Source organism: Choristoneura fumiferana, chromosome 11 (genome assembly GCF_025370935.1).
Source record: "Choristoneura fumiferana chromosome 11, NRCan_CFum_1, whole genome shotgun sequence".
NCBI classification, from domain to species: Eukaryota; Metazoa; Arthropoda; class Insecta; order Lepidoptera; family Tortricidae; genus Choristoneura; species Choristoneura fumiferana.
Genome location: NC_133482.1, coordinates 15,271,594 through 15,289,709, shown reverse-complemented (window position 1 = coordinate 15,289,709; position 18,116 = coordinate 15,271,594). Strand labels below are relative to the sequence as shown.

General features: G+C 38.4%; 2 protein-coding genes across 5 annotated transcripts in view; one reads left to right on the top strand and one right to left on the bottom strand.

Annotated features, from left to right (window-relative positions):
• LOC141432896 (SCP2 sterol-binding domain-containing protein 1-like) overlaps positions 1 to 18,116 on the top strand; it is a 532,736-nt gene that overhangs the window by 14,850 nt on the left and 499,770 nt on the right. The gene's annotated exons all lie outside the window — the stretch shown is intronic.
• LOC141432894 (uncharacterized) lies at positions 1,874 to 11,771 on the bottom strand. 4 transcript variants are annotated; one of them, XM_074094715.1, is made up of 4 exons: positions 11,582 to 11,771; positions 10,377 to 10,433; positions 6,632 to 6,952; positions 1,874 to 5,521 (listed from the first exon to the last, which is right to left on the bottom strand). In XM_074094715.1, exons 1-4 carry the CDS (start codon positions 11,631 to 11,633, stop codon positions 5,379 to 5,381), a joined length of 573 nt encoding a protein of 190 aa, XP_073950816.1. In that variant the 5' UTR covers positions 11,634 to 11,771; the 3' UTR covers positions 1,874 to 5,378. The 4 variants fall into 4 exon arrangements, with proteins under 4 accessions (XP_073950816.1, XP_073950817.1, XP_073950819.1 ...); XM_074094716.1 differs by having other exon boundaries at positions 6,632 to 6,916; XM_074094718.1 differs by lacking the exon at positions 10,377 to 10,433.

The window sequence follows — 18,116 nt, the reverse complement described above, 5'->3', positions numbered from 1 at the left end:
TTTGTTTTGGGAATAGAACAATTGGATTTTATATCAAAGTGATTTAATCAATGCAACCCTGCTATCAGCCGTAGCCCGTAGGACGTCCCCTGTAGGTTTTATTTAATTTTTTTAAAACGACTGGATGGCAAACGAGCAAGTGGGTCTCCTGATGGTAAGAGATAACCACCGCCCATAAACATCTGCAACACCAGGGGTATTGCAGATGCGTTGCCAACCTAGAGGTCTACGATGGGATACCTCAAGTGCCAGTAATTTCACCGGCGCTGTCTTACTCTCCACGCCGAAACACAACAGTGCCAGCACTGCTATTTCACGGCAGGATTAGTAAGCAAGATGGTGGTAGCAATCCGGGCGGACCTTGCACAAGGTCCTACCACCTGCGAGTAGGTGCTCCCCTATTCACTTGCACGCTAGAATTTATCGTAACTGAATGTCATTTATAGCCTCAATTGATTTGTACCGATTTATCTATTCCAATTTTGATACGGTTCCGTTCGATGGTAGTTTAAAATAATCGTACAAATCTGTCCAGTTTTCTCACACACTATATGATAGACGTTTGAACGGCGCAGACTGATCGCTAGGATTTTTCTCCCTCATATGCTCATTTGCCTCTCTATTTTATGTAAAAAAAAAACATAATTTATCTCAATATTTTCTCTCACAGGTGAAGAAGCAAGAAGAGATTGCCGGCACGTTCTCGATGCGTCAGAACGCGCGTAACAACCGCGACCTCGACTTCGAGATAGAGATCGACTTCAAAGGCGAGCTCTGTCAGGTGCAGGAGAAGAATCACTACCGCATGCGTTGAGCGGGTATTAGCGGACAGTCTGTATCAGTATACTTCAATAGTGAACCTTTAGGTTAAATAGGGCCGTGTCGGCGAAATGTCTGCTCAAATGTTGAGTTTGGTAATAGTATTTTTGTCCAGTGGTGGTCTAGCGGTATAGCACGTGGCACGGAATGCCGAGGACCTGGGTCAGATTCCCAGCGCTGGTCTATTTTTGCTGGTTTTTCTGTGCATCTATGTTTCAGTTTGTATTTTCGATATGGGTTTTACGAGATGACCGTAAAAGTAACAATAAATTTGGAGTTGAAATAAAAAATACAAAAAGACTCCAAAAACCAATATATATATATATAAAAATGAATCTTAAATAAATGTTGTAAAAAGGAGGAGGTTATCAACCGTCTATTGTGGACCGATTCTAAATAATGGTTTTGTCTCGGAGACCATACTTCCCACTTGATCTAAAATAGGTTTTTTTTTTTAATTTTTAGTGCATTTAGTGTCAAAATCAGTTTTCTTCCCTACCCCTATTTTATAAACATGTGATAGGCGACAAGTGACTATGACAATTTAAAATACATGCTTGACTTGGGGAGTTCCGTGTCAAATTGGGCTGCATATTCGCTACGAAATTTGGACGAAGTTTATGAATTAGAATTTGCCAAACGATGCTTTTGACTATACATTTCTTTACCGATACTTTAGTAACTAAAGTAAGTAACCCACAAAAATTCTCTGATAAGGTCCTGAAATTTTGAGTGTCTTATTGGTGATGCTGTCTCTGTTTATTCGAAAAAAATAATAATAGGGCGCACACAGATATCTATCACATAAAATATCAGGAACTCGTCAGTTTGTTTTGAATCAACAAAATGGCGGCATTATGAATTGCTAACTGGAAATGATAACCCTGCAAAGCAGCCATTTATATTGACAGTATACTGATACAATCAAACGCGTCTACAAAGTGTTCTACCGTCGAATAATGTAAGATGTACTAGTGGTTCGACCTGTCTATAAGTATTTGGGGCCTGCATGCCAATACATTGCGTAGCTGGCAAAAGCAAGTAAAATGAACTGAGATTCCAAAAGGATGTGAAGGCATGCAGCTTAAAAAAAAATTGACCAAACTATCGTCGGTTTTTTTAAGATTTCGGCTAAATTGCAGAGAAGCTAACAATTGTTTTTAAAATGAATGATTTTAATATCTGACTTTCGGTAAGAATTTCCGAAGAAAAAATGTTTTAGTTTTTTTTTTTTTGGTTTGAAACTTGAAGTTGGTTAGAAATTAGATGTTTTCTGTGCAAATCCCATTGATATTTGCCAGCACCAGGTTTTTACAGATAGTAGAAATTTAAAGGGTTATTCTTTGGGAATCTTGTAAAAGATGAAAAAAAATTGAAATTTCTTGCCTTCGCATCCGTCACTTCATTTTACTCGCATTGTACTTGTTTATTTCGGGAGCTATTTTAAAAAGCTTACTTAGGCTATGCATGTGTGAACGAACCAGTGTAAAACCCAGTTTAAACCTGCAAGGAAGCGTGCAAGTTGTATTGCATAAGGCCGTAGTATTGTGTAGGGATGAGTCGTCGAAAATCATCAACGAAAACATATCAGTCTGCGAATTCGACTAGTATGTTGATGAACTGTGGACCCGTCTTGCGTGGATATGTCAACAGTTGAGTTAACCCGTCAATCGCCCCGCGCGCCGTGATGAGCATGAGCACTTATGATTTGCCAATTTTTCTAATTAGTTTCGATCAGCTTCAAAATTACCCGTAGTCGTTGGTCGCGCGACGGGTAACTAGTCCGTTCATTCAACGACCATCCCTAAGGCGAACCAGTGAAGTGGGGTATTCCAGTGACTCAATATAATGCAACTTACACGATATTACTTTCAGGTCTAAGCTGGGTTTAAGACCAAACTATTTTCGAGCTCCATGTAATTTTAAAAGTTTTACTGAAGCCAAAAATCTCAACTCTTAAATCTTGTCTGCCTTTTCTGAAGTTAGGTAGGAAAATTCATGTTTTAACTAAAGATTTATCGATTGAGATTCTGCAAGCATGAAACATACAAAATACGATGGCTTTTTGTGTAAAACAAACGAATTCTTATACTCAATAAGGTCGCTGTATTGTAATGTTTAGGTGAGTTATGTTGTCCACTTATCTTGTGTAACCAACAGATCTTATAGTTCTAAATTTATGCCGTTTCACCGTTCTTTAAGTTTCTGTTATCTATGTAACAGTTATTCTTGCCGTCTTTGTTTATTTTCTTCGATTAAACAGAGACAACATCTGTTACATAAACAACAAGAACTTATAAAACAGAGCCTAACTGTCGCACTTGGAAGCTTATTACCAATTGCCTCTTTCCCATAGATTTTTCCATAAAAAATAATTTACGCTGTAAATTTTGTACTTTGGCAGTGTTTAGTTTCTAAAATATTCAATTCTGTGTATGGGCCAAAGCTACCAAACAAGAGCTAAACAAAAACTTTAAAATTAACAGTAGCAATGCGATTGATACGGCAATTTGACATCGAAAATACCGTATATACCTAGCTGCCGTATTATACCATATCGCATTTTACGACAATTTCCATATTAAATTAAGTATTGCATATTAAATTGTGTATTAAATTAAAATATAGTATATAATTTTTTCAGTACGTATTTTTTTTATTTCCTTTTCTGCGATGCAATGGTTCCATGTACGACAGTTAGTGGGGTGAGGTTGAATTGGACAAGATGATTCAGTGAGGGTTTTCTGAAAGGGATGTCGCTAGATGGCGTTGTATGGGGAAGTCCGTTTGATGTTACAATTTTGCTTGCGACACAAATGTCGGGTTAGTATCATTTCGTCAAAAAGGCAGGTCTACGTAGCATATTAGTAATTGGTCTAAGTAGCAAGAGGTCTAAGAAGCAATTAGTCTAAGTAGCAACTTGTCTAAGTAGCAACTGGTCTAAGTAGCAACTGGTCTAAGTAGCAACTGGTCTAAGTAGCAACTTGTCTAAGTAGCAAGTGGTCTAAAATTCTTTGAATCAAAGTCAACGGAGTTCCGCTTCGCGCCTTGACGCAACTCTTACCTAACCTACCTGTTTTTTCAAGTTTTCGACAAAGTCCGGTTAGGACCAGTGGCTTTTTAAACCACTTGCTACTTAGACCAGTTTGCTTCTTAGACCACTTGTTACTTAGACCACTTGCTACTTAGACCAGCTGCTTTTTAGACAAAATTGTAACACGGACCTCACAATATTACCGCCGACAGGCCTGTCACAGAAATCCTCTCGATTTTGTACCTATTTAGATTTGTCATGTTTGTATACATGAGCGTAAACTTAAACTAGCATTGTATTTGTATTAATTTGTAATTGTAGGCGGTTTAATTTGTACGATATATACTGTGATAGTTCAACTGACAGTGGTAGCGCCTATGAATATATTTTGTTGAGATATTTTCTGACCTAAGTGATTTTGTCTCTTGCGGTAACGACTCAAGGTTGAATTTTGATAATGCTCCGGCAGCATTGGTTTTTCTAGAGCGAGATGTATGGGTGGGTACCAACGGTACTGTTATGAATTAGTGGTGCATAAACGAGTAAGAAAACACTGTGTTTTATTTAATTTAATTTATTACCTCCTCTTGAGCTTATATAATAAGTTAGAAAAATATAATAGTTTTATGAAAGTAATCTAAATTACATCACTCGGCTTATTTTGATACAAGAATAATAAAACGTTTTGCATAGTTTTTTAAAGCATCAACCCAAAAGTTACCATAAAAAGACTAATATTGTTATGTTTTTTTATCGGGACCATGCGTGCGAGAGTTTAATTCTATCTAATACGATTATAAACTTTTTAGAATAATTTTTGATCAAAATCAAATTCTTGGCGTTACAATATGGAGTAGGTAATAAAAAGGACTAGATTTTTGCGAAAAAACTTTTTGTCTTAAACCATCGCTAGAAAACCTGCTTTCAAATATAAAGAACCGCATTCAAATCGGTTCACCCGTTTAAGAGCTACGGTGCCACAGACAGACAGACACACGTACGGGCAAACTTATAACACCCCTCTTTTTGCGTCGGGGGTTAATAAAAAAATATTGTCCATAAAATCGGCGTCTGCAGGGCTACTACGAAACTAGAAACTCGAAGGTGGTGTCGTGCGGTCCCTCTGACACTTATACTATCTAATACGAGAGCGAGAGGGACGGTACGATACGAACTTCGAGTTTCGAGTTTCGTAGTAGCCCTGCTGTTGACTTGTAACTACGGCCGCGCCTGCGCAGCCGGCACCGGGTTAGATTAGTGATGAAAATTAAAAGTAGAGGATGTGAGTTCTGCGCTTTCTGCCAACAAACTGCTATGCAGTTCGACAGAGGTATATAGATATATGTAAGTATTGATATCGATAAATAAATTTTAACCACAGAAAACATTGAAACTCGTGGTTTTAAAGTTGTCCAGGGGACATAACCATGGCCAAATGTCCCTCGACAAGAAAAAGTTGATCGACCCAGGTCATAGACAGGAGTGGCCACACCTTACTATATATGTAAAAACTTAAGTCTATAGTCTATACAACGACGGGAGCGACAGCGACGGGCGCGGCGCTCTTGTTAACGTCGATGCAGCAGCAGCTGGAGATCAGGTTGTATTCCTGGCAGGAGTTGGCGTAGAGGAACTTGCAATCCGCCTTACGACAGCTGTACGGGGTGGCTGGAAATGAGAACAAATAAAATTACCACCAAAAATACTTCCGGACAGGATTTATAATCGAAAACTTACTGAATCCACGACTAAATCAAACAACCCACCATGCTATTTTAAAAACCTATCCAACCGTACCGTACGCTATGGAATATGAGAAAATATACATCCACACTCCTTTCATTTTTTTTAGGGTAAACTCGTCTAAACCTATTGTGCGGGGTATCTAGCTAGCTACATATTAGTAATCTGTATCGTTCGATAGGTCTTTCAAAAACATTCTAAGTAGGTTCTCTAGGACCAATTTTCGTTTTAGGGATCCGTTTGCAAAGTATTAGGCTTTCAATTTTTGTTAGAGGCAAGCGAGGATCGTGGCGTGGATTCAAACCCAGGCGCATCTCTTGTTTTGCGTGATTAATTACCTACATTCGAATTTTACAACGAATCTCAAAGTTTGTATGAGGGCTATCGTTTTTTGTCTCACTAGATGGCGCACTGTTGCGTGAGGTTTTTAAGTATGGCGTGGTATGGCTTTCAAAGTCTGTTATTACGGGCGTGAAAACAAAGTTTAGATTAAAATCATATTTAATACACCTTAAAACCGTACCATAAAAATATCGAGCATGCCACAGTGTTGCATAGTCCCCGTTTTCATCGGAAAAAAGGGAGGACAAAGGTTTCCGAAAGACAAAACTGTTTCAAAGCACAGAATATTCATTGCCCCGGAACGCATATTTGCCATAACAATTTTGCCAGTGTCTAGTAGTTTCAGATATATGAAAATATTCACAAAATTATTATATTATTCTAATTATAAATAAACCCGCGTAGCTCACCCAAAAACTATGAGATTTGACATTTCGGAGACCTCACGCTACACTAGCGCCTCTAGTGGCGAATTCATACGCGATAGCCCTCATTGTATTTTGTTTCTTTTCTTTTGTATAATAAAGAGTTTACATACATACTCGTACAACCTGCACAAACCTGCGAAGCAATTCTATGGTGTGTCTGAAGTTCCAGATCAGCACTGAGTCCGCGTGGGCACTAAACCCTCTCATTCTGAAAGGTCTGTGCCCAACAGTCGGACGTATATAGGCTGGGATGATGAATACTTACATGCAGAATTTTCGCAGCAGCACGCATCATGTGCTTGCTTGTAGGAGCAGTAGCTGTACACAGAAGAGTCACACAGAGGACAGCCAGGGTGCGCTCCCGGCGGTCCAGCAACCGTGTTATGCCCCGGGTACCCTGGGTATTGGTTGCTAGGGTACCCTGGGTATTGGTTGCTAGGGTACCCTGGGTACTGGCTGCCCGGGTACTGCCCGGGGTACCCCGGCCCGCTCGGGTAGAGTCCTCCTTGTCCGTGGTAGTGAGAGTCCGGATTGTACTGCCCGTAGCCGCCTATTAAATATGCTGCTATGTCTTTAAGGGAGAAACCTGTTGATGGTGAGATGGTATGAGATGAGATGGTGATGCATGCGCTTTGTTTGAGTGATATGATAAGTTCTCACGTAGGTACCTACTTTGCTATAGAGAATTAATCTGTGGCCTTTAGCAGGTATACTCGAAATATTTATGCTGTGAAAGTGCGGGCCACATATAAAATATTTGGATTTTTCTAAAAGATATCGGAAGCTCAAGTCAAGTCATCGACCTCCCGGGCCCTGGGCTGGGTCTAGGAACAACACAGTAACAGTACCTAGATATTTTTATAGTCTTTGATTTTAATAAAATGAATTATATTTCTGCAACAAGAGGAGAATTTATTTTCTTAAATATTAGATTCAATCAAATCCGGGCTCGCACCTCTGAGTTTTTCGGAATTTATTTAAAAATATATATCAAAAAGGTGAAGAAAAGTTAACTCCTGCGTATTCCAAGATGTGTGTAAAGTTTCCAATTCGCACTGGGCCAGGGGGGAAGCTAACAGCCCAATCCCACTTATTTTGAGAGAAGGCTTGTGCCCAGCAGTGGGACGTAGATGATGATTGTTACTTGTTATAAAAAGGTTCCCTAGTGGGTCTCATCCTCTCAGTAAGTACGTCCAACAAACTGAATCATGACCCAGGGTGGAATCTTTGTGCTACTAATGTCATGTTGACATCTCATACTTTTGTCAAGGAAATCATAGTGAAATTGATTATTAAAAGGTTCCACCCTGGGTCATGCCATGATTAAATTTGTTCGACTGTACAGTCACCTGCATTAATATCGACCACAGCGGAGCGTGCAAAAATATCTGACACGTCCTACTGGCCCTACGAATAAATATTCGTAGTATACTGGCCCTAGAAATACCTAGAGTCTTATCATGTCGGATATGGATGATTGCACTTGTGTGTGACTTTTATATAATTTATTGAATCAGGCGTTACTTTGCGGAGGTCCATATCAATGAACTAAAATAATTTCCTTGCTCACCCGCGACCTTACGATAGCTAAGCTTATGCAAAATATGCGTGTTCATGCAGTTCCTAAAACAACTGGTAACTAGTGAGTCTAACAACTGGTAGCATGGTGTACGGTTGTGTCACTCTGAAGATGAGCTCTGGTTGAGTTCGAAACGCGTCAGTGTAGTGTGGTGGTGGTGATAGATGGGTTTGTGTGATTTGTGTGTGTTCTTACAGTGTGGAGGTGGAGGAACTGCATGAACACGCATATTTTGCATAAGCTTAGCTATCGTAAGGTCGCGGGTGAGCAAGGAAATTCTTTTAGTTAATTGTGACTTTTATGTTTAGGCAATTAACTAACAATAGTTTGATGCATTTTCGTTAAACATTATCATCAAAAATAAACTACAAATTAATTCAATTACCCACCCATTCAATATTTATCTCGAATATCATCAGCAAACTTAATACCAAGGATTTCCTTATGGCTTGAGAACAATTCCAAGTATTACCTAATTGAGTTAAAATTTTACACATCTGTTTTGTCCTTGCGCGTCGCCTTTGTAATTAGATGAGTAATTAGTTAAAATATACGTTAGCTTAATCATCTTTTATTTTTTACGTGTTAAGACAATGCGGTGGTTTTTGTTGGGTTTTGTGGATTTAGTATTTTGGTTCGTATCAGTTAAGATTTATCGCGGCGGAAGCTTATGTGAACGAGACTATTATTAAGAGATTATAAAGTAGGTAGGTATTTATCATATTTATGTATTGCATAGTTTGGATAGATGTTAATTTATAGATACAATACAACGTGTCTACTCCCTGGACAATGGTCAAAATCTCGAGTAAAGTTCCTTCTCTGGAATTTTCTGATAAAGTTATTTGATTAGGTAGATGAATATAAAAAAATATTAATAAAATCAATGTGCAATTAAGTCAATCAAATAGATAGTGCCACAAGAGTTGATAATATGAATGATTAAACACACACCTACAAAAAGAACTGATTGCACAATACTACAAATGGAAAATGAATGAAATTAATGAGTGAATGTCAAAATCCTGCTGTCATTACACGACATGTTGTAGATGTGTGGGTAATCATTCACTTCAACTCTCGTGGCACTACCTATATGCTCTGAAATATTTTTTCGTAAGTCCATCAATTCTCCGTTAATACTGTGGCGTTTGGTTTAATTGTATTAGGTTAGATTCGAAATATACCTACAATACAATACAATAACTCTTTATTACATACCAACACATAGCAAGCACCAACCTACCTTCACCAACACGTTCTATATATTTATCTTTGTCCAAAGGGCATAGAGACGCGTTGTGTAGATATAAATTTCAATACAAAACAAATATATCCCGCCTATTGCTTACCTTGTAATTTTCTCTCTGTGTTCCAGTAATATAAATATACCTAAATTTAAAAAAATATATGTGCGAACCCGGGATTGAACCCACGATCCTCTGTTATGACTTGAGAGGACATTGGTCAAATCACTAGGCTAAGGGGCTTCATTTAATTTAATTTAAACCAAGTAAATAATATTTTAGTTTTATTTTAATTCTTTAACGTCATACCATGTAGGTAGGTACTACGTCATTCTATCATTTGGTTTAAAATGATGACGAAGCAATGGATACGAGTGATCGTGACGTGATAAAGTTGACAAAATGAAATGGAACCTTGTTTAAAAAGTAATATTTTTTATTTAACATGCAAAGTTGCCGAGTCAGGGTAATTCTAGACCATGGGGTAAGTAATAAGACGCTACGTCACTAAACCTTGACCTCCATATTACATTTATATTCTTCTTCGAGTTATATAAAATCATTAGTGGTATTTAAGTATTTATCAAACCAGGCTAGAATGACTCGAACTCACCCTACCACAATATACTTAGGGTAAATCGTCAATTACTGGCCACCTTTCAATAACTTGGCCACCTTAAGTACTAAAACACTACTACTACTATTCATAAAGTGACCAGAATTGACTTTAGTAATAGGGGCCAGTTATTGAAGGGTGGCCGGGAGGTGACACCTTCTCAGTTTTTTCCAACTTTTTTCATGACACGACCCCTTTAGTATGAACAAATATTTGGTATAAGGTTGCTAGTAATTGACGGTTTACCCTATAAGGATTTTAAATACCTAAATAAAAACATAAACTTTACTGTCTCTAACGGAAAAACCAATGCAAATTACTTGTCCGTTTCCGTTTGTTACCTTTAGGTACTTTTGTACAGTCAAGTGCAAAAATATGTATCTATTCGAGACAGTCAAAATATGTAACACGGCTTAATTAGTCCATATTTTTGCATTCGACTGTACAACAAAAAATAATAAATAAAATCAAAGGAACATTAAGGGGAGTTGATCAAATTTTGGCGATAGATGGCGATGATGGTGATGATATCATGATCGTTGAAAGGTTTTTTTTTATGATCACTCACCACCGCCTGACCCAAGCTTGTTTCGGCTTATTTCATAATTCGATTGCTGCTGCACCCCTAGTTACAAAATTGTTTGTTAGTTCATATAATACACATTACGAGTATACAAGGTGTTTATTAATATACTGTAATCCTCAGACGCCCCAACAGCCTTTTTTTTATTATTTCAAAAAATATTCGTGCCTTTGTTGTGCTAAGTCAGCAATTCTACTTGATTTTTATTACTTTTCAGTTGCGCTTCTCCGTTTTTAGAAGAAAATGAAACAGACAGTTTAGTCTAGGTACATTCGAGTTCATAAATAAAAAATAATTAAAAAAAATAATTCACGCTTCTACGCCGTAACAATAGAGTCGTGTTCAGATATTCTATCAAAATTTTGCTCATAAGTTTATGAACTCGACTGTACCCTAGTTATTAATAAATATGCGTAGTGTTTTATGTACGTGTGATCTTTTAATGAAAATACGGCGCTGGATGTATTGCGGGAATTTTTGTTCACTTTTCTCTACTGATTCGAACAAATTGAATCATGACCCAGGGTAGAACCTTTTAATATTAAATTTTACTATCATTTCCTTGACAAAAGTATGAGATGTCAACATGACATTAGTAGCACAAAGGTTCCATCCTGGGCATGATTCAATTTGTTCGACTGTACATACACTGTAGCTTTTATTAGTCATCCCCGTGTTCACCAATTAGAAGCTATGACAGCTTTGGTCCGCTAGGATGGCCCAGTTTTTGCGATATTATCTAGCTGGATGTTAGGGGTTTTTTACTATCACTACAGCAAATTTTTGCACAATTTCTATATGGTTTTCACGGGATACCCGTAAAAGTAACAAATTTGGCGTTAAAATAAAAAATATGCAAAAAGACTCCAAAAAACCAATCACAATTTCTTATTATCCTTTTTAGAAAAAATTATACCTACGCATTTCTCTAACAAAATAAAGTTTTTTTAATTAAATATAAATTATAAAAAAATATTCGCACAGTGTAAATAAAATGTTGCAACTGGGAACAAAAATAAACCTACTTAACGAAATTACACTGCAGTCCATACGTTATTTTAACCAAAAATTATTAAATAAAAAAAGCCTTCAGGTTTACCTATTCACCGACAAAAAAACTATCACCCTTTTCTCAACAAAAATCAAAAAATATTCACCAGGAAATTTAATTAATGTAATAAAAAACGTACCATTAGCAGCAGCCAGCATTGCGACGAAAACTAAACACAATTTGACATCCATTACCACAATTTGTGCTTGTATTTTAATATGAGATACAATTAATTAATGTTATTAAATAGGTATATTTTAATTATTAATTGTGCGCAGGAGCGTGTGCTTTGAGTGGACGAGCGGCCGATATAACGAAAATCACCAAGCTGTATTAGGTGGATTTACCGGTAGCGTCGCGGAGTAAAGTGTTAGGGGACGACAGTTAGTGACTTCAGTCAAGCTGTGCCAATCGTCATCATTATATGAACGATCATCATCAACGAACGACAACTGCCCACCGGCTGCCCGGAATTCTCGCGATGTCGTTGGTCCACCTACCTGCCTAACGTTTCTGGCGCTCGCCATCGCAATCAAATGACAGATTTCGCATACAAAACTGTCATTTGATTGCGATCGCGAGCGCCTGAAACGTTAGGCATTACGGCCCCTGGTCTGGTTTTTTCTGGTTCGTGGTCGCCAGTAGAGAACTTTTATCCTCTTATTGATATGGTGACTGCCGTTTAAGATTAAGTCCCAAATATATTAGCATGAGTGAGAACTGTGAAAGCTTTAAACATTATTCTTACAGTAAATACTTACGTGCCTTTTTCTAAAAATTGAATAGAAGTTAAGTAAGTACATAATTTAATTATCGATAGAGAAGAACAGCCGAATATATACTCGTAGGTACTTTGCCCAAACTGAAATAGCGATGCTTCGCGCTCGCTCTGTTAGTAATGTCAACTGTAACATTTTTTTTTTAAACTTGTGGTGATCACTGTACTCCAGGTGCATACTAGTACAGCAAAGTTCCAGTAATATATTGGTGTCCTTAAACTCCTCCTTTAAGGCCTGCAATTATGCTGTAGATATATTATATAACGTCATTTACTTTATGTTAATTTGATTCTTGGTTTTCTGTGTTTACGTAGGTATTTCATATTAATTTTCACAAGGTCTTGAGCGACTTAAGAATAAAGTTATCTCTAATGTAACATATAAAATTCTCGTGTCAGTGTTTGTGATCAAACTCCTCCGAAACGACTTAGCCCATTTTTAGGAAATTTTTGTTTACCTATACTCGGTAGGTCTAAGAATAGGACGTAAACAATGATTCATACTTCTCTACACGGACGGAGTTGCGGGCAATGGCTAGTAAATATATGTATAAAGCTATAATATTACCGTTCTTCGTTCCTTTTGAGGTAAATAACCTTATCCAAAAATAACCTAACAACTTACTTATAAAATTTGAAAAACTCCCGATATTGTCATTTCAATGTTCAATATGACAAAAACGCCTGGACTCTGGACCGTTGAAAAATAGCTAACAACAATACACAACAACACCACTAATCAGTACAAAAAATAAAACAATCACCGCAAAGAAGCTTGTTTTCACGTAAAAAATCGCATCCAAATCGTTCCATCCGTTTGAGACCTACGATGCCACAGACAGACAGACAGACATTGGCGTCAAACGTATAACACCCCTCTATTTGCTTCGGGGGTTAAAAAACCGATTTCGAAAAAAAAGGTACTGTTTACTTACTTGGCTAGTCTAGTCCTTGTTAAGGTTATTGATCCCAAGTGCAATAGAAACTGGTCATGCTCTTTTTTTTATCGACTGCAGATTCTTATTGCAAAGATTGTCCTCGTCGTAGCCATTTTACTATTAAACTAACTAGTTAAACTGGAGCGAGAAGGAAAACTACAAAAATATGCCAAGTTCGGGCGTAGGTAGAGTGTGCCTTGTAAAATATAACCACCGTCTTCGTTGACAGTTAGTCTTACTCACCTTTTCCCGCGCATTTTCGCTCCCGTGAACCATTAGTTGCAGATGAATTTCTATTATAGGTTTTACAAAGTTTTAACTTTTTAAGTTGATTATTTTTTGATTTTATCTGCACCGTATGTTTGCCTAAAGAAATCTATTTAAGTTAATTACATAGAGAAATCTGTTTCATTTATAATTAGATAATGAATACAAACAGAAAATTTCAATGTTTAAATTAAGTATTTTAAAACAAAAACGTTTTTGTTTTCTGCTTTATCATGAGGGAATTGACACAAGTTGACCTAGTCCTAAAATAAGCAAAGCTTGTACTATGGAACGGATAAACATAGTTATTAGAACTTTTTTTTTTAAACAGTATACTTAGGCTTGTGTTTGGCCACAATCACGCCTGATGGAAAGCGAGGATGAGGCCTACGATGGAGCACGCTTGCCTAGTATGCTCATTCACCCTGGACTTGAAAGCGGCCAAATTGTAGTGTTCAGGAAACACAGTCGCGGGCAGGGAATTCCAAAATGGACACATATCATGTTCTCCCATGTTTATTGATGAGGTGGGTAATTATAATATATTAGATAAATACATACTCAACGTCTTCGACCTATAGGGTAGGGTAGCGAGGGGTAGGGTGGGGTAGGGGGTAGGGGCTATAGCCTAGAGCAAACCTATTATTCATACAAATATCTGCACCGACCGCTGGTCGAACCCGGGACTTCAAGCTTCATATATAGTCAGATTCTCTAATTACTGTGTTATCCTGAGCGATCGTCGTTTACCTATATATCAGTTAGCTCTATCCCCGCAATATAATGCAACCTACACACTGGCATAAATAGTGTTTGACAAACCTCCGTGCCCCTAGAACTTGGCTCGCAGCCTCTCGCGCCCGGATCGAGGCCGCGCAAACTGGTTGCTTACGGTACCGCGGGTCACCCACCTTAGACCCTGACACTGTCACCAGCACCAAAATAGTCTTGCCATCCCAGTTCAAGATATAAACAACACCAAAACAGGGCTTGGCTATTATAGGGACGGCAACGTCCACCAACGAGATGGACGGACGGATCTGGTTAAAGCCGCGGGCTCACAGTGAATGCAGGTCGCTTCCAATTCCAACCGAAGCAACTGGAGGAATTATAATAAAACCGACTTCAAAAAAATAAAAATAATTACAAAAAAATGGAACCGACTACAAAAGGTTCGTACTATGTAGCTCGAAGTCGGTGCTTCAGCACGAGCCAGCAGGAGTGGGACAATAGTCGTCTATCTCACCTACATACTTTGGGTTTCAATTCCTAGGATCCTATCATCTGACCTTGACTTGGTGACCACCTCAAAAAAGTACTCTATCGAATAAAAAAATATTTTTTAAAATCGGTCCACAATTGACTGAGTAATCGGTGAACATACATTAAAAAAAAATACAAACATTGGAACATGGAACCTCCTTCTTTTTTGAAGTCGGTTAAATACTAGCTTTTGCCCGCGTCCCTCGGGAACTGTGCATTGTTCCGGGACAAAAAGTAGCCTATGTCTCTGGCCCATAAACTATTTCTATGCCAAAAATCACGTCGATTCGTCGCTCCGTCTCGACGTGAAAGACGGAAAAACATATAAACACACACACTTTCACATTTATAATATTAGTACGGATGACCTGGTTAAAGCCGCGTTCCGTAGCCAAAATGGCAAAAACCGGTCAAGAGCGTGTCGGACACGTCCGATATAGGGTTCCGTAGCCATTACGAAAAAATTAAGTAATATTTTTCTAAGGATTACGTATTTTGTACGGAATATTCCAAGTTTAGGTATATTTTATACCTTAGGCTGCTATTTACTCTTAAACTACTAATAATTCTCAAGAAAACTTAACCGTTATAGTTTTCCTTGTAAGTTTGATATACTTACTACCATCCTGAATATTTTCAAATTTTTCCACTCACCGGTCTAGATTTTAGAGGGGGGGGGGGGACGCTCGATTTTAATGGAAATTTGCACTTTAAAGTTGAGTATTTTGCAAAAAATCAATGAATCGAAAAATTGTCTTAGCAAACCCCTAATGATTTTAAAAGACCTATCCAACGATACCCCACACTACAAGGTTGGATGACAAAAAAAATCACCCCCACTTTACGTCTATTGGAGCATGTATAAATTTTTTTTTTGAAATTTTTATTGCACCATTTTGACGGCATAGTTTACATATATATTCGTGCAAAATTACAGCTTTCTAGCATTGATAGTCCCTGAGCAAGGCCGCGGACGGACAGACAGACAGACACACATAGCGAAACTATAAGGGTTCCGTTTTTGCCATTTTGGCTCCGGAACCCTAAAAATGACTTTCTGCCAAGTTTCTTGCGGCGCATTCTTCTTGGCAATGATGGTCTTTCCGAAAGCGATGGTAGTTTAAAAAATGACGTGTATAATGCCCATTGCGGCCTATAATGAATAAATGATTTGGATTTGGATTTGGCTCTTTCATTCACTGTCTAAAGTGTTGGTGTTTTATAACCCAAATTAAAGATCATAACATTCATTATTTACAAAAAGAAGATAATAATAATAACAATAGAAAACTATAACCTAGTCAAATAACTCGCCCCTCGCCATTCCCGCCACAAAGGTGCCCATAAGGCACTTGTCTCACCGCCAGCGAGGAAACGATTGGCTATTGACTATTTTCTCGCTCAAGAAACGAACAAAAGATATAAGATCCTGTGTGAGTAAAAGAGACATATATATTAATAGTTGATCGCTGGCTGTTCACACTGTCGGCGAGAACTCGCTCTTACATCTTTTGTCGCAGCGATAAGAGCTATAAAACTCGCTGAGCTATAGATACTCGCTCAGCGATGTCAGCTTGGCGGCCGCCCCGCACGAGTGAGTCGAGTGGAGCGAATAATCGCCCGTCGCACGCGAACACTCGCTTACAGCCGAGCGACAAAACTACACTCGCTTCTCGCTGCTCGCCCACTCGTTTCTAGTTACTCGCTCTGCTCGCTTCTCGCTCATCGTCGGCGGTGGGACAAGTGCCTAACGCTCGCGGCATTTCCACGTTGGATAGTTTTATAATAGGTAAACCATTCATCCCAGTGAACAGACTTTTTTGTGAAGAGCAAAATTAATAAGATGTGCTAGGATGTTGTTGCGAGGAATGAGTTTTTCATGAACAAATCATTTGCAGGTGGTAGGACCTTGTGCAAGGTCCGCCCGGATTGCTACCACCATCTTGCTCGCTAATCCTGCCGTGAAGCAGCAGTGCTTGCACTGTTGTGTTTCGGCGTGGAGAGTAAGACAGCCGGTGAAATTACTGGCACTTGAGGTATCCCATCTTAGGCCTCTATGTTGGCAACCCATCTGCAATACCCCTGGTGTTGCAGGTGTTTATGGGCGGTGGTGATCTCTTACCATCAGGAGACCCACTTGCTCGTTTGCCATCCAGTCGAATAAAAAAAAAATAGAAACGGTTCATTTGCCTATCCTCGCACATAGGGTTGCCAGGTCCTCAAACCTAATAGCCGGACAGACCAGCCAATTTGGCCGGACTTTTGGGCAAAAAGGCCGGACGCCCTAAATGATTAAGGACTAGCTTATGCCCCCGGATTCGCACGTGTCAAAATATTTTTTTCGTTATAATTGGTAGCCTATGTCCTTCCCAGAGTTATGAACTATCTCTATACCAAATTTCATGTAAATCGGTTCAGCGGTTTAAGCGTGAAGAGGTAACAGGCAGGCAGACCGACAAACATACGACAGAGTTACTTTCGCATTCATAATATTAAATAGGGATTTTTGTGTCTTAGTATACGACAAAAAATTAGTATGTAAGTAATGTCTACGTTAAATTATATAATTTTTATTTTTATAAATTGATAGTGACTGCTTAGTTGTAAAAAGCCTAACAGAAACCGGACAGGTCGGACACCGTTTAATTTGGCCGGACACGCCTTGAAAAAGCCTAACATTGTCCGGCTTTATCCGGACGCCTGGCAACCCTACTCGCACAGCATTCTGGTGGAAACAGCTGAGCGGAGCGAGGCGAGTTAAATGAAGCGTTTCTATTGGTTAATGGAAAACATATTCCTCGCCACACACCCTTGCACATCTCTGGTGCTAACGTTAAATGTCTGTATGTCTGTCCATACTTCCGGTGTGCACCTTATGGGTGGGTATAAATACATAAATAATGGGAGAATATTTATTCAGCATAACATGATGAGTATCATTAATATTATTATGATTAGCCAACAGCGCAACGTTAACGTACTAATTAATTACTCGTACCAATTACTGTCACTTACTAATCTCATCTCATAACATAAGATACTTAATTATTAATTTCAAAGTTGTTTAAATCAAACAGGTACTTTACATCATTAAAAAGAGTAAAAGCATCGACAATCGACATCTATGTACCATCAGCTAAAAAAGTGCATGGTCTATCAATTTTTAAACAAGTTCCTATCAAATGAATATGTCACTAAAGTCGAAATTTCAAGTTGACAGTTACGTTACGTCTATTGACATTATTGTTGTATGACGTGCAACCGAATATCAACTATAGGGTGGTTGACCACATATTTGGCTGATGGTACCTTACGGCACTAGACGCTGTTTGGAACAAAACGCGCGGCGCATCAATCATCTTCTTCTCTTTTAAGATATGTCTTTTCTGTCCTAATTAATAGGACAATTTCGCCAGTGTCATAAGGTA

Excerpts from the sequence above, each read along its gene's own strand:
- LOC141432894 (XM_074094715.1), bottom strand. The coding sequence starts at position 11,633 with ATGGATGTCAAATTGTGTTTAGTTTTCGTCGCAATGCTGGCTGCTGCT. Across the intron at positions 10,434-11,581 it reads AATGCTGGCTGCTGCTAATG|GGGTGCAGCAGCAATCGAAT; the intron begins GTACGTTTTTTA and ends TTTTGTAACTAG. Across the intron at positions 5,522-6,631 it reads CTGCTGCGAAAATTCTGCAT|CCACCCCGTACAGCTGTCGT; the intron begins GTAAGTATTCAT and ends TCTCATTTCCAG.